Genomic DNA, 17,478 nt, shown 5'->3' on the forward strand with positions numbered 1-17,478 from the left:
ACTTGATATGTCTGAATGGATTTGAAAGCCTGCAAGTGAAGAAAATAAAAAAAAACTGGTTTTGAATATCAAAAGTATTTTAACAGGCTGCATGGACCAAGTTTTACTGACCAATTAACTTCCGGTACAAATGAAATATTTGTGAGTTTAGATATAAGAAAAATACTTACTGGTAAATATCTTTTCTGAGTACAGCTCTGCTAAGAGGGTTGTCAGCCTGGGGAGCCATAGAGACGGAGCCAATCTTGACAATCAAAGTGTCTTCTTTTATTGCCTGATTAGCTTCAGCTAAGGCGAGAGAAAACATGCATCTGTTTTATAAGTGAGTGTGTACACAGAGGTACATGGCAGACATATATAAAAAATTGTTTATAAAGAATCTCTGAATTACACTATGTACTAAGGATTCAATCTAGCAAAAATTTATGCACAAGAGTTACTACTTGCGCAAATAACCCCATTGCAGTCAATAGCACTACTATGACGATATACAACAAAGAAGGCTGTTACTTGGTGCCCAATTTCCCGATCAAGTTCTGTCTTGCACTTAAATCATGTGTGACCTCTTGTTCTACCTTGAGATATCTTATTTTAAAAATACCTTTTCAAAAGGATATTGATTCCAACAGATTTTCATATTCTACAGCTGCTTCCTCGTGAACACCCTACTGAAGTATATGCATATCTAAAATGTTAAAATATTACTCAGCCTTATGTTGTGGGCCCCTTTGGAAGGTATGAATCAAATAATGCAAGATTTTACAATCTCACCATACAATAGCAGACCTTTCAACAGTTATCCCTGGAGCACACCTTACTGATTGCAACAAACATGATAAACACAAAGATAGCAAGATTGGGCTCAGTGGTGTGCAATATATATTCAGCACAGTATATAATACCCTACACACTGTGAAAAAAATAAAAAGATGTGATATGTATCTGTGAAGAAAAGTCTCTTTGGTGACATTCTCAACTGCTATAATGAAAAACCTCTGCTTTTTACTTTGTCTAAATTAGGTTTTATATTTTAGCCAGATGAAGAAAAGGTTTACTTTAAATGAATGCTGTAGTAGATATAAAACCAGAGCTCTGTTGAGAAAAAAATTAGATTCTATTGCTCATACACTGAAGTTTCATGGCTCTCTTGCATCATCACTGAAAAAAAATTGTGTTCTGTTTCAACAGCTACAAAGACTTGCATTAGGTATTTTGTAGCACTCCTACTTTGAAGGATTTTATGGCAATTGGGAAGCTGCCAGTAATATCGTAAGTATATGACCGAGCATGCTCATAGAGTTTCCCACTCCATTTTCAGTATTATACATACTACATACATTAGACATATCAACCCATTTAATATGTAAGTACTCAAACCCAACCCATTTTACCATCTGTGGCCACCCAGTAAGATACTTCAGATATCTTGTTCTGAAACTAAATGTTCAGCCACAGAAGAGGGTTGAAGTACTTTACTAAATAATGCATTGCTTGATGTGGAAAGAACTAGTCAGCCCTCAGCTTTTTTTTTTTTTTTTGAATGGCTTCTACAGACCAATTCATTTCTTGGTGAATCAGACAGCCACATTCTGAGGCCATGCTCTGTAGTCTGGACATATAATTTTTGTGAACGGATCTCAGGGATCATAGAATTCTGGGTAATACAGAAAAAACAACATAATGCAAGATGCAGCAAAGTAAACCACTGAGTGACAGCACAAATGATTTGATTGAAGGAAACCTGTCTACCCAAAAATCAGAGCCCAGATCCTTCAGTCTTTAATCTGACCAAAATGATGCTCAGGTGTTTTGGTGGCAAGCACTAAAGGCGGAATTTTTAAATGCCCACAAAAATTTTTTTGTGCCAATAATTTTTCACCAAAACCAAATAGTTTTTTTTTTTTTTTTTTTTTTTTACAAAGCCTAAATATTAGACTTAAACTACCTCCTGCTGGTGTTGAATTAACATAATGTGCTTTAAAATGTCTGTGGGGGAAGAGGGAAGTATATTAAATGTGTTTTAAATATTATTTTAAAGGTTTTGGGTGGCAGATCCCCATGCTAAGTATTGCATTTTCTCCCTTTCTCACCCAAATCCTTTTTATGCTAAGGATTTTAGAATACTGAACAAAAGTGGTTCTGGGTCTCTTGTTTCCAGTATTTGTCACTTTGATCATTTATTACAATGCAATAAATAGAACCCTATTCATTAGTCTCAATATTACTCGGGTCACCACCATACTTATGCTGTAAAACATGACATTATTTGTGAGCAAGATTGGCAAAAAAATGTAGCACTTGAGAAAGGTCTCCTGTCTTCTTCTTTTTTTTTTTTTTCTTCTAAAAACAAGGGTTTGGATTTTGGTAAAAGAAACAAAAGTGTGTAAAAGTATTCAATACTATTAGTACATCCAACACTTGCAGCTTACCTACCACAAAATGTACCAAAGAGTAATGCAATGTCACATGGTTTAACAAATTAACTCTTTAACATATATAGAGAGTACCATACTAATCAATATTTTGATGCTTCTGTGTTGGGGGCAGAGGTGATTTATGTCCTGATTTACTGATGGAGAATACACCTCTTAACTCATATTCTGCCACACATACTCTCCTCAACTTTTCAGGGGAAATCTTCTATGGGGAAAATTATAATGAATAAAACCATGGTTGCCTGTTTATGTATTTCTAAAGCTCTGAGTAAGAATGTATATATTACACATAATGAATGCACCCTGGGACAAATTTATTATAGATATATATGTCATAAGGCCCCTCACATTCACTTTTGTTTTCATCTACCCCTAGTGCTGCACACCTGTGGCTCACTGGCAAAGCACTCACTTGACTAATATATGGGAAAGCTAATCTTGTACTTTTGTATCCTTCATATGAGGTTTTTAAAAATAATTAGTTTCATTCTTTACATGGGCTGTTAGATGCATTAAACTATATTTCATGAGTACATAAAATTCATTTTGCTCTTTTGTTAAATTAGATGACTATAAACATACTGCAAAAGTAGAAAACAGAAGTTACAGTACATAAAGTCAGGCGCCATACTGCAATTGTTATATTTTAGGATTCTTTAAACAGATATTTTAGAAGTAATTCTTAAATGTTTATGTAATCCAACTGTTACACAGCCTCAAGAGCTAAATTCTTTGTTTAGCACTGTGCTTGCACTTGGTGAAGCTTTTCATGCTTTTTGGCATTTTATGTAAAAAAAAAAAAATAATCCTCAAGAATAATGGCACAATTAAATAAAACTTGTTTATATAATTTATGTAGGCTCGAGAATGCAGAGTCATACACAGGTACATTAACTTCATGAATATAAGTAGTCCTACTGAATTCAGTGGGACTACTATGAGTGTTAAGCTGCGCCATGTTTTCAGGATCAGGGCCCCAGACAGTAAGTATTTAAAATACAGTATATAACATCAACATTCATTTTTGTAACAGCTTTAAGTTTCCTGGTATTAAAGAGACTGTCTTGTACAACATTTGTTTCAGTGTAATCATGTCTTTAGATATAGAGGAGTGAGAAAAAAATTATGATCAACATGAAAAGTGCAACGTTACAGCTTGTTATCTTTGGGGATCACCAAGTCCAGCATGAGACTTGCTAGAAAACACCTCTGATCTGGTTGTGCTACTGAAATACTATCAAAGAAACATATGACACTTGGAACATTTTGTGCTGAAGAAAAGAAAAGTTACACTGAATTTTTAAAAAGAAAATAGGCATCAGTGGTTACACAGGCCTGTGACTAATAGATGTCCTAACTGATGGCAAAGGAAAGATCAAATATATTTTAATAGTTAATGTATGAAACATTTAGAGAAAATGTGCCCAGTATAGTACCATGTAGCATATTAATTTAAGTTGTCATATTGAAATAGCAACTTTTTTTGGTATACTGTAATTACGTGAAACTAATATATGAACACCTCTTGCAGGTGTTGTACTATATAGTACAGAGGCCTTCAAAAGCAATTAAAATCCTAATATTTAAAGGGCCACTGTTAATTTAAAAATAACAGCTGGTCATATTCAAGCCTTGGCCTTTGTTACAATCTCTAGACTTCATGGGCAAGGAGACCTCAATGTCCTCATTCAGAAGTACCTGAGTTTAGAAAGGGTTGGGGTAAAAGAAGAGATGGAAAGGGTCTGGCACTGACCTTCATATTTTCATGAAACTCCAGAACTTCTAGTTTTTGGGGTTAGTTTGTTCATTTTTTATTTCAATAAAGTCTTAACTTTTTTGTCCATTCTTTATACATGCATGTGTGTTTACCGCCTTCATTCAAGCTTACCCACAGCAGTTTTGCTATTTGTAATGGCTTAAAAACGTGGATAGCACAGGGTCAGTCTTTCTTTCTCTAAGCCAGCCAGAGCATTTTTTATAAATGTAATTTTAATGAAGTGCAAAGCTACAGATGTTGCAAAAACATATTCTTTAAAAAATTTCCTTGACAGCATGCCTCAGACTCCCTTCCCAGCAGAACGATAACTCTTCCTTGCCAATAAAGCCATTCTAATTTTATCTGACTGTATTTCTGCCATTCCCAGTTGGAAAACTGTAGAGGATGTTGGCAAAAAAATAATCCAACTAAACTCTCTCTGTCTGCACCTCTTGTTGTTAGGTTATGTGAAAATTTAAACTCTACCCTCATGGGTTTAGATTGTGTATTATTGCAGATAATAGTAACAACCCATATCTATATGACTTACGTAAACATAGCATTATAACAGTAATGCATTTTATTCCTTTCTCAGAAGAGTAGTTGATAGTGGGAGTACAGGTTTCAGAGTGGTAGCCGTGTTAGTCTATATCAGCAAAAAGAACAAGGAGTCCTTGTGGCACCTTAGAGACTAACAAATTTATTTGGGCATAAACGAATTGGGTTTTAGCCCACGAAAGCTTATGCCCAAATAAATTTGTTAGTCTCTAAGGTGCCACGAGTACTCCTTATTCTTTTTAGTGGGAGTACAGTACTTGTAACTGTATAGTCTCTATCTGTCTGTAGGTGTACTTTTAACGTTAATGTCTTTCTATGTAGATGTAAGAATTAAAAGCATGAGTAGAAATATAATAAATATATTTTGTGGTGGGCATCAAGCCACTTAATGCAGAGACTTAGAGTAGTGGTTTAACTGAGCACAAGGCTTTTACACCCTCCATCTTTCTAAGTACCCATCCATCTGCCCAGCTGTCTGAAGGCTTGTCTAACATGAACATTTAGTTTGTGGCAAGCTGAGATGTGAATCTACTTCGCACTAGCCTGCCATAGACTGACTGACTGTGGACCCTGCTCATGTGCATTAACAATTTGTTAATGATTTTGATCTAGTCCTCTTTGAAATGGAACTAAATCAAGGCTCATTAACAAACTGTTAATGCATATTAGCAGGGTCCACACAAACAGTTAGTCTGCAACATGCTAATTCTGGGATAGATTCACACTCTAGCTTGCTATGAACTGAATGTTCATGTAGGTAAACCCTGAGGGTTTTCAATAGTTCCCTACCATAAGGTCCTCTTCCTGCAAATGGATCCATCTGACCTACGTGGATTCTTGTATCAGCATGGACACCCGCTGGGCCTCAAAGGGGTTCAGTGCTGGCACAAGAGTCAACTCTTGCAGATCTAATTGCAGACTCAGGGCTTAAGTTCTCTCCATGCAACTCCTGACCAACTCCTTTAACAAACACATTCACAGCCCAAATGCTATGGACAGACAAAGGTAGACCTCCAAAGTAATTATTTCTATAACTCTTAAGAAATCTAGTGTGTATCATATTAATTACATTTTCCATCTCTGTGCCTTGCAGTATGAGAGCCCCAGGGACATTGCTAAATATGCCATTATCACAAGAAGCAGTGAGATAATTGAGATAGAACCTTTTGGTCAAAGAGACTAGATTTCCCTATAATTCACATGTCTAGAGTGCAAAGAAACTTGCTTAAGAGCTCTGTTTCATCTTGTGGCATTTAACCTTCACCAAAGAACGTGAAGGAAGTAAATGTTTCACATAATAAATATATTCATATAGTACATAGTACCTCCTGTATCATGTTGCATTTCCTCAGTTTTGGGAAAGAAGACTCTGATTACACCTGTGTTGATATAAATCAGAGGTAAGTTCCGAGATGTTAGAGTATGAGTCCTCATAGGTTGGCCAGGTGATTTGCTTTTCTCTTTTTGATTCCTTGGCAGCCTTGCTTGAAATATACTTGCAATTGCATTAAGCAAAGGGAAACATAGGACAACATCAAATGCCTGAGCAGAAAGAAGGATCTCGTGAAGAAAATGAGGAGAACCATCATTAAGACCTTCAGATAACTTATGGAAAGTTCTTCGTTCATTTCTTGATATCAACTTGTGCCGGACATTTTTTGTCACAGCCTTTGTATAAGTGAGAGAGAGAAATCCATGTTGTTGGTGTGAGCCATCTAAAAGTTTTGCAGTTGTCTGTTCCAGGAAAAAGAAACAATAATGAAAACTGTTGTAAAGAGAACAGGTTAAACATCTTAAACAGAGAGCAATTGCTATTATTTCTTTATTAGCCCATCTTTTCACGTTTTTTTTGGGGGGGGGGGGGGGGAAAGAGGGATTCTTACTTTCTCCAAACAACTTAAGAAAAGGTTTATTTAAATCTTAAGAAGGGCCATCTACCTCATAGCACTTCAGAAAGTCAAAATTTATCAAAAAATATGTATTAAAAAATTGTGCATAAGCTTAAAATTATCTACATTCCCTTATCCCTTCTTCATTTTAGAGAGTTTATTATCGCTTTTATTCCCTTTCATTCCCTCTGTGGGCCCAACCATCACTCTGTACCAGTGGTGGCAAGATAACTTTGTACTTAAAATTTCTCCTGCAGAACACCCAAAATACTAACTACTACACACAATACACTAAATAATTCATCTCAATACATAAAAAAAACTTTCAAAATTTATTACATTATTCTTCAGAAATCTGCAAGATTTCTTTTCACAGAGGGAAAGATTTTCAAAGGCACATTTGGAAGTTAGATGACTAACTCCCATTGGCTGTCAGAGTGTATTAGGCTCCTGACATCTTGTACCTTTGAAAAATCTCCTCCAGTATCTAGATGAAACATTCATTTCTGACTGAAAGTTGACCTTGAGTGAGCTACTGCAGAAGTTGAGAATTTTAAAATAAATTAATAAAACAAATTAAATAATTTTAATAATAAAGGAAAGCAAATAAAATCAAATTGGTTTTGACATAATATTATATATCATTATGTTAATAGTGTTTAATCACTCAAGCATAAGTATAGCAACTGCATTTTGTAAACAGAGTAGATGCTTCTTTCAACATTTTCAGATTTTATTTATTCAGAATTACTAATTAATGTATTTTTAAATGTAAGCACTAACTTCTTACATAAATGTAAAAAGTATTTGAAATGCTGAGAAGCTGAAAGATCATATGATTAAGTGAATTGTAACAAATTAGTAAGTTAGCTTTCACTCTTATTAGAACAAATTTAAACAACTAGAATAAGTAAAAGAATGATGGACATATTCATGACAGAAAATAAATCAAATGGAACAGAACTTCCACTAACACAAAAATATTCCATATAATCTATCACACCACTAAAGATAAAGGGTCCGTGCTGTAACCTGCTCAGGTCTCTACTCCCATTGACTTCAATGAGAGTTGCTAGAAAAATTGTATGCTTGTATTTTTATTAATTTAAAAAAGAAATCATTTCTGTGAATATGAGAGACTGAATACATAAGGTTTGTCTACATTGGGGAAAAGCCCACACTAGCTACTCTGTACTAACTCCCCATGTGGACATTTGTACTGCACACTAAGAGTACCTTTGTGCACATTAGCTTAATACACTTCAGAAGCGTACTAAGCAAAACTGCCTGAAAGCACTCTTGATTACACTTATGGCAGCATGCAGAGTACAAACATTGCATGTCCCCCCAGCACAGGTATACATTTCAGTGTGGATGGTGAAGCACTGCTTAGGTGAGTAAGGACACACCAGAACCTTAAGGTATGTACCCCACACGGCTTTCCACATGCCCAAGCAGTGCCTCCCATATCTACACTGCTATTTTTAGCAGTGTACTGTCCCGTTGCCTCCCCATTGCCAGAGCCTTTTCCACAGCAGTGAAAGGCTCTGGCTGTGGGGAAAGACTCCCACTGCCAGAACCTTTTCCTGCTGCCTCCCTCCTGCCAGAACCTTTCACTGCTGTGTGTAGCTACGCACTGCAGTCTGGATGCAGCCTGCTTTTTACTGAGAAGTGTCACTACACATGTACCCTATACGCCATCAAAAGTGTAGATATGTGTAGTGTGCAGTAAGGCACCCCAATAGTTCTGGGTTTTGTGGGTCTGTCTGCTTTAACCCACAAAACCCCTGTCCTGGTTGAACCAGCTCCTATCCTGCAGGGCTTGCTGGGCTCAGCTCCCTGCTCCAGGAGTTACGACTGGGCCCCTGGCATCGCAGTATTGCTCAGGTTTGGCCTGACCCCCCTGATGGTGGTGAGGCTAGGCCAAATTTGTGTGAGCCTGTGCGCCAAGTTGCAACATCACTTACTCAAATTTGACCCGGCCACCTCCCTTCAGGGGAGTAGGGCCAAACCTGAGCAGCACTGCGACTCCATGCACCAGGAGCTAGGTAGCAATGCTCGAAGTAGGGAGGTGAGCCAAGCCTAACAGGCACCCAGGTTAGCACATTTTGGCCCTTTATGCTTTTTTTGGGATTACTTCTAGGCCATTTCAAGTTTTGTGCTTGCTCATGACTATTTATCAAATACGAAAAAGGCCATGCAAGAGAAACAGTTAAGTAACTCATATTACTTGCTGGCTGAGACTACTGTAATGTTCTGAGACTTTCAAGGAATTGTGACCACATGAACGGTTTGCTGTAATTAGTGCATATATTGTAAATAATATATGTGAATAAATTAGTTTAAGGCATAGCTCAGTTATGTAAAGTAATTAAAGGCACTGAGAATATCATTACAGCCACCACAAACAAGGTACAACGTACAATACTGGCTTTTGCTCACACATTTGGGCCTCAATCACTTCCATACATGCTTATCTTTAAAGTATTTGAGCAGTCCCACTGATTTCAATGGGACTACTCACATGCTTAAGCTTATGCATGTGCTTAAGTGCATTGTGCGATCAGGATCTTAGTTACTTTAAATGAGGCATTCTAGCTGTGCCACTTTACCAAATAGCAGTGGTGTAGATTTCAGAGGAACACAAAGGACACTGCTTCCCCGGGGGATGGAGGGAGGAATAGCTCAGTGGTTTGAGCATTGGCCTGCTAAACCCAGGGTTGTCAGTTCAATCCTTGAGGGGGCCATTTAGGGAATCTGGGGCAAAAATCTGTCTGGGGACTAGCCCTGCTTTGAGCAGGGGGTTGGATTAGATGACCTTCTGAGGTCCCTTCCAACCCTGACATTCTATGATTCCCAGGCCCAGGCAAAGGAATTTGACAATTGTTGCCAGGGAACAAAAAGGGAGTAAAACAGATAATAAATATATTCAGTACAGAGAATTTATAAATGACAAATAATGGGAAGAAACTAATGACATTTGAGATAATTTTTCTCCTACTTATATTTGTTAATGGAAGTTCTGTAGTATAAGTTTTAAAAGGATTTCTTACAGGAGGAAAGAAGCCAGAGAAATTACTGAAAGGATCCTGCTTGCTGACGGGTCGAACCAACAAGGTACGTCTGTTCAGCTTGTCAGTACAGGAAAGGAATACACCTCCGTATTGCCCCAGAGACCAACACTCTTCCCCAAGGCTTGAGGTGATGAACAGAGAGGAGGAAAAAGACAAAAAGAAAAACAAAACAAAACAAAAGCCATAAGCCAAAAAAATTTAGAATTTTAAATTATGCTGAAATTTGCATAGCTCTGCACAGCTGTGAGATATAGCATGTGTCACACACACCTTCTGAAATGCCCAAATTCAAGGAAATCAAAAGAAACACTGGTGTGAAAAATATAAATTTGAAAAACTGTAATTTATGGGAAAGGACAACCCAACCAAGAGGTCATGGAATTAAAATCTAATAGAATTCTGCACACAAAACAGACTTATCACTTGATTTTCCCGGAAATAAAAATTCAGCAAAAAGCTTTATTAGCGTGGAAGAGGATGATTACAAGAACAAAAAAATGGAGAAAGGAAAACAGTATCCAATTACATTTCAAATTTAGAGTACTTGTTCATAAGCACAAAATTGGTTATGAAGTGGTAAAATTATGTTTTATATTATAATTCTTGCAATCATTCTTCTGAACATGTCTGAGAACAAAGAAAAATTATATTGTTTAAGTTTTAGAACAGAGTTATTTTGTTAAGCATCTTATTCCACTACAAAAATCTCACCACAAGTTTTTCTTTGCATTGTAGAAATATTCCTTCAGAATGTCCTGACTGCCAGCCTTCCCCTGGCCTGGAAAACAGAATGTTCACCTTATCTGTTCTCTGCATTTGGTTTGAGTCCACAGAATTTAGTCATATATAGAGTGTACTTTGAATAGTTTATGAATTGAAACTGGCTTTGACAATGCAATTATGTTAAGTGGAGTAACTTAATAAACTGATAAAACTTTAGCAGAAAAAGAACACTACTAAGTTGGAAGGAAGCTTTGGAGAGTTTGAAGCTTTAGACTATTCAGAACAAAGAACCTCTCAAGCCTTTCACAGAACCTGTGGAAAAAGTAACTTGTTAATAGTATGAGGACTTGGTGTACACCGCTATATCTAAAAGCTTCATGGTACAGACTGCAACAGAAGTTTCTAGAAAGAAAATGTAAGGTTTGATTAGTAATTTTTTACAATACATTCAAACAAATATATATTTCTAATTCAGAGAAAAGAAAGAATATTCAGAATGGCTCTACTTTTCATACACACCCTGTAGTTTGTTCGTTCATTGTACTAAGTCTCAAATTAGCTGAAAACTGAATTAAGGACAGAATGAGAGGCTAACACTGAATTTCCTTCCTATTGTTCTCATGGGAGACTTTCAAAAATGCCTATGGGATTTAGGAGTACAAGTCTCTCTGCAAGTCAGTAGGAATTGTGCTCCTAAATCCCGTAGGCACTTTTGAAAGGTCTCACCCTAATAATAAATTTTAAAATATTTTAATGGATTATTTGTTGAGGCCTGGTCTACACTACCCGCCTGAATCGGAGGGTAGAAATCGATCTCTTGGGGATCGACTTATCGCGTCTCGTCAGGACGCGACAATCGATCCCCGAATCGACGCGCTTACTCCACCAGCGGAGGTGGGAGTAAGCGCCGTCGACTGGGAGCCGCGGCAGTCGATTTTGCCGCCGTCCTCACAAGTCGGATCTGATACGTCGAATTCAGCTACGCTATTCGCGTAGCTGAATTTGCGTATCTTAAATCGACCCCCCCCTGTAGTGTAGATGTAGCCTTTGTCTTCTCCCAGGAAAGGACACTAGAGAATTGTCCCATTTTCTCTTAATTACCATATCCAACATACCTCCATGGATTCTGCTTCATGACAACTCATCATTCAGCTGATGAAGACTGTACGTGGCTCCCTCAGAGCTTATCAAGGCTATTCTATGTATTAGACTAGCACCTGCTACAAAGGTAATGAACTCAGTTTCCTGCATTACAGTGCAGCTACTCCACAACCACAAAAACATCTCTTTTATTAGAAATTTCCTTCTGATGCCTTAAAAATAAACAACTTATCAAGTAGGAGAGACAAAAAAACCCTAGACATTTACTATTTGGTAGAATAAAATTAATCACAGTATAGTATTTGAGGCATTTCCTATTGTAAGCATTTGGACAACAGCTTCTCATTTAGTTCAACAAACACCAATTTTTAATGGTGCCACCCACATACAAAATTTATTTCTCCCTAAAGACTGAAATGGCTTATGTATACCCTGTTTACAAGCAAGTCGAATTCTTGGAAATTCTGATTATCAGTGCTTATTTTTTTTAAAAGTATAGCTATGGCTTATTTCACTATATTCCACAATGATTTTTTAATTAAAAGTCAAATAATAATTCTGTCAATGAAAAAAAACCTGCTTTCTGTTTTCAGAATGGAATTAATGTAGCATGACTTCCAGTAATTACCTGTTTCTGTAGTGGTCAATGTTGAAGCTTTCTATTTTACATTTGACTTTGGTGTATACATCTTGCACATCTACTGAGGCGCTGAGATCTTCTAATTCACTGACAACACAAATCTCTGCAATAACCAGTGATAATTAAAATGAACATCTATGAATTACAATCTCTAAATTTGTGTTATAAATAAAACACTGTTCATAAACCAGAAATGTGCCTGGGTCACCACAATTTGTATTTGGATCTCTAATTCCCATCCTGCAAAGTTCAGGGATTTTCACTTAGTGAATTTTTGTTCAAACATCACACAGACAGGAGCCAGTCACAAAACTCAGATCCAGATTCAGAATCCAGACCTCTCTTAAAAATGCTGAGACTGTTTTGATTTGGGCTCAACTCTGCTGTAAAGCATACAACAGAAAGCTAAAATGTCAAAATAACTCAGAATGGAAAAATCCAATACTACAGTGATAATTGCAGTATAGAAACCTGGATAGATTAGATAATTCTAGGCAGACCAGAGTTTAGCAGCTGTCAAAGATGTTTTGCAATCTGAGTAGCCACTGACTACAAGATGGATAACATCTCTTACCAAATCCTCCACATTTTGCTTAAATAGAAGTCAGCTCTCAAATACAAATAGTTTTCTCAGAGCAACATGTCTTTCCTAGTTGTGATAATCCTGCTCCACTTACCCTGTTACTAAGATCAAGTTAATATTTGTCACTTTAGGTGTCTGTTTGATATAACAGTTCTGTGGAAAAATAGTATGTGACCAAGTAATTAAAGATTATCATAAGGCACATGCACAAAGGGGGGTGAATTAAGGCTGCACAGGTAACTTTAATTCTGGGATTTCCTAATTGTTGAGTGCTTGACTTTGTAACCAACTTTAAAGTTCTTTTAACATTGTTTCTGTGTATAATTATTTATATTCACAATAAGTATACATGTCTCTTTACATACAACATCTGCAAGATAGGAATTTACCATTTAAGATCCACTAGAAGAGAGACAAATGTGATTAATAAATACAACTCCTCCTCCTCACTTACTGCTAAATAGACTCCTCAGATTATGTAATAAAAATGGGCAAAGGACATTAAAAAGGGACAGAAATTAGACTGAGACTCTGGCTCTTATTAAAACATAAAAGCAACGTTAATGTTTACATAGTAGAGTTGAGAAATTAATCCTGAGACCGTTGGTGTCAAAGTTTTTCAAGTCATTTTTCTTCATAGCTTGCTCTCACTGTATTTTCCAAATGGATAGCATCGCAGTAAATCACTGAAAGTAGCGATGGGTTACTTTACTTTTCAGCTTCAGAATAGAATAGCACATCATTAAGTCAAGAGTGCTTCCAGATTTCAGTATGTTACTGTGCAATTATGGCTATTAAATGAATCTAGAAAAATGTGCTGTTTTGAACTACTGTATTGAAACAACAGAACATCTTCCCTTCAAAATTTAGGGGGGGAAATGAGTACAGGATTTTTGTTCCGTCCATTTTGGCTTGAAAACCAATTAAAAAGAATCAGGACCATTTACTGCTCTTGATCTGTGTGAACTGCTAATATTGACATCAATGGCAATTCTGTGGACAGAGAGCAGTATACAGCTTTCTCTATAGCCTTAGCTACCATTAAACAGGCTAGATTGGGGTGGGCAAGCTTTTTGGTCCGAGGGCCACATCTAGGTATGGAAATTGTATGGCGGGCCATGAATACTCACAAAATTGGGGGTCGGAGGGCGAGAGGGCTCCGGCTAGAGGTGCGGGCTCTGGGGTGGGGCTGGGGATGAGGGGTTGAGGGTGCAGGAGGGTGCTCCAGGCTGGGACCGAGAGGTTTGGAGCATGGGAGGGGGATCAGGGCTGGGGCAGGGGGTTGGGGCATGGGAGAGGTTCAGGGGGGCAGGCTCTATTTGGCGCTTACCTCAAGCAGCTCCCAGAAACAGTGGCATGTCCCCCCTCCAGCTCCTACATGGAGATGCGGCAGGCAGCTCTGCGCACTGTCCTGTCCGCAGGTGCTGCCCCTTCAGCTCCCATTGGCTGCGGTCCCCGGCCAATGGGAGCTGCAGGGGCAGCGCTTGGGGTGGGGGCAGCATGCGGAGCCTTCTGGCTGCCCCTATGCGTAGGAGCCAGAGGGGGGACATGCCCCTGCTTCTGGGAGCCGTGTGGAGTGGGGCAAGCCCCCGACCCCACTCCCTGGCTGGAGCACCAGAGCGGGGTAAACCCCGGACCCCACTTCCCAGTGGGAGCTTGAGGGCCAGATTAAAATGTCTGGAGGGCCGGATGTGGTTTCCGGGCCGTAGTTTGCCCACCACTGGGATAGAGATACTCAAATTAAACAATAGCACAAAAGAGACTTCATTTAGAGATGTAAGAACATGACTGAGAGCTAGGAATTCTTGAGCAATAATCCCAGCTCTGGGCAGAAACAATACTTTCAGGGCTTGAACAAGTCACCTAACCTCTTTGCTCTGGTATCCTTGTTTATAAAAAGTATACATAATAATACTTACCTAACAACCATCATGGTGATGGCGGTAATTTAGATAATATCAGTAGAAAATGCTTTTAATTTTCAAAGTGCATTACAAAGTGCCAAGTTTTTTTTTTTATCATCATCATGTCTACTGAATTTTCAGATTTGTTTCCTGTTAAGTTTCTGCTGTCAAATGTTCTGCTACATTTCTTTGTAAATTAACTTTAATCAGATAGATTAGTTTCTTCATTTTCTAAAACAGGGCACCAGTACATTTTGTTAACAAGGATGTCAAGTGTGCATCCTAAGAAAAATATGTATTTAAGTTAATACAATAATAAGCGATTTATAAATAACTCATGCAGATTTTGTAAATCATATTAGTGCAAAAATGGTATTTCCCAAATAAAAACGTTAGTAAGAAGTGAATTGTGTACCGCCTGCCATTAAACCATATTTTTATTTTCAACATAAAGTAATCGGAAACATATTAAATTCCTTCTTATTTTTAAAATATTACAGATATTGTGTTAAATTTATGTCTGTGACGCATGACTAGAAAGGGTTAAACATCCTGCAAAATAAATAACCCTCAAAAGACATGTGCGGAGATAATGTTTGTGTTTTTGTGTATTTACATATGTATGAGTAGGGTGGACAATGTAATCAACAGTCCCTGTCTATGCAGTATTCTGATAGTTCAGAGATCAAAAGAACATCCTAGCATTTAAATGAATTGTAAATACGGGATATCTCGGTATTCATCGCTCTTTGAAATGTACTGTGAATGGTGGAGGAACAAGCAAATTGCCTTATGTTAATTCTATAACTAAGTACCGGTGATGGACCTCCTTCAAAGTCATCCTAATGACCTTTTGTTCCAGAGGAAATCCCAACTTGTCAAAGAGGACATGAAATTGTATAAAAGATCTTTGGGTCCTGATTCTGTCATCTCAGATCTACTTAGGCTTCATCAGGGGAAGTTTGAGTTGCAAGACTGAGGTCCCAGTTATGCTGGTACGACCTGAATATGATATTTGGACATTGGACTATAACCTATGAACTATTTCTGAAAGAACTCTTTGCAACTACGAAGCTCACCATCTCTGCTATGAATATGCACCTAAATGAATTGAACTCATGTCTGTATGTATACTGATCTTTTAACCATACTCTCTCTGTGTTGTTTTTTAATAAATTTTAGTTTAGTTAATAAGAATTGGCTGTAGAGTGTATTTGGGTAAGATCTGAAACATTCATTAACCTGGGAGGTAATGTGTCCGATCCTTTGGGATTGGTAGAACCTTTTCTTTTATATGATGAAATAAAGATTTACAGAAATGTTCATCATATTTGATGTGGGTACCTGGATAGACGCCTGAGGCTGGATCACTTTAAGGGAACTGTGTTGTTTGGACTTCTGAATAACCAGTTAGGTAATAAAGAAGCTGTACTATGCTGGCTTGGTAAATCTAAGTAGTAGAATATCCACCAGCTTTATGGGGATTTGTCTTCCCCATTCTTTGCAGTTCCCGCTAATTGAGTGATCTTAGCTGGCCCCCATTGGGACCCTGGTCACAATGTCATTTAAAAATCAACACAATTTTTAAATGTTGATAGAAAAATGCAAAATTGTGTATAGCGGCTTACAGTTGGGCACATACCATCACAAAAAAAAACCTTATTAAAACATGCACACTGCTGATGCACAAACTTTTGTCCTGTATCATTTAAAACGACTAACAAACTTTTAATTCAGATTTAGTATAGTACTATTCCTTTTGAGGATGAGCCATGTGCCAAATTAAATTTTAACAGCCACCTGTTTCTGAAGTCTCTGAGTGGGAAAAACAAGAGAATAACTTCACATGAGAAAAAAATATACTGTTTTTCATACTTGCATAACTCAAAAGAAGTGAACAAATTGTCTTCAAATTTAAAAGAACACGTTGTGGGCTAAGACTAAGCCCCAAGACTGCCTTTACAATGCTCCCAATCTCTGCTAATCCAGGTGCAAAGGACAATGTTGAAGTCTGATCCCATGCATGACAGCATATTGCAGTACGCTAAAACACTGGACAAACACGTGCATCTTTTTATAATTATCAGTTTTTAATTCATGAATACTTGCTCTAAATTGCTATTGGTTTTATCTTAAAATAACTACACACTTAAAGTACTAAATTAAAATAGATAATTCTATGTACCATACCTGTGCCTTTACTTCCAGGATCTGGTGCAAACAGCTTTATAGTAATTTTTGGCAACATCCATTGCATCCACAAGCTAACACGTCCACTTGATATTCCAATGTTACTTGTTGTTTGCTCCAAGGTAACAGAGTCTGAGAATGGAGAATCATCACCACCTTGTACAGAATCGGCCTAGAAAAAGAGAAATACTAACTGAAAAGGCTCAATGACCAACCAGATTATGTAATAATTTAGAAATACTTCACATGAATGTCTAAAATACTATAACAGGTCATATTCATATACTGTATATAATATGCTTATACACTGATCATTTGTAAGCCACCTTCCAGTGTGGCACTAAATTAGTATTTCATTGCTCTATTGAGTAGCACAGTTAATAAATAATAATACCTGTGCTCCTAGCACTTACACAATAAGATAATTACCTTCAGAGAAATATATGATTACTTAATTAATCAGTACTATTCAATTAGTTGGCAACACTATAAGAAACATGGTCAAATCTACACCACTTCATACAATATGATGGATTTTTTTCAAGACAAAATATCAGTTAATTAAAAAAAAATACTTTTTAAAATGCAAAAGCACCACAGATTATGGAAGCATTGGTAACAACTC

The 17,478-nt window shown here is 37.3% G+C and overlaps 1 protein-coding gene across 3 annotated transcripts in view; it reads right to left on the reverse strand.

The window, feature by feature from the left end:
- Positions 1 to 17,478, reverse strand: part of VPS13B (vacuolar protein sorting 13 homolog B) — a 947,892-nt gene that overhangs the window by 350,097 nt on the left and 580,317 nt on the right. Inside the window, exons 25-29 of one of the 3 annotated variants that reach the window (XM_065397834.1) lie at positions 16,854 to 17,025; positions 12,165 to 12,279; positions 9,692 to 9,833; positions 6,075 to 6,483; positions 171 to 282 (exon numbers count right to left, since the gene is read on the reverse strand). In XM_065397834.1, coding sequence (XP_065253906.1) covers positions 171 to 282; positions 6,075 to 6,483; positions 9,692 to 9,833; positions 12,165 to 12,279; positions 16,854 to 17,025 — 950 coding nt within the window. Of the gene's footprint in view, positions 1 to 170; positions 289 to 6,074; positions 6,484 to 9,691; positions 9,834 to 10,423; positions 10,491 to 12,164; positions 12,280 to 16,853; positions 17,026 to 17,478 lie in introns of those variants that run through there. The other 2 variants (XM_065397833.1, XM_065397835.1) reach the window with 2 other exon arrangements.

This window comes from Emys orbicularis, chromosome 2 (genome assembly GCF_028017835.1).
Source record: "Emys orbicularis isolate rEmyOrb1 chromosome 2, rEmyOrb1.hap1, whole genome shotgun sequence".
NCBI lineage: Eukaryota > Metazoa > Chordata > Testudines > Emydidae > Emys > Emys orbicularis.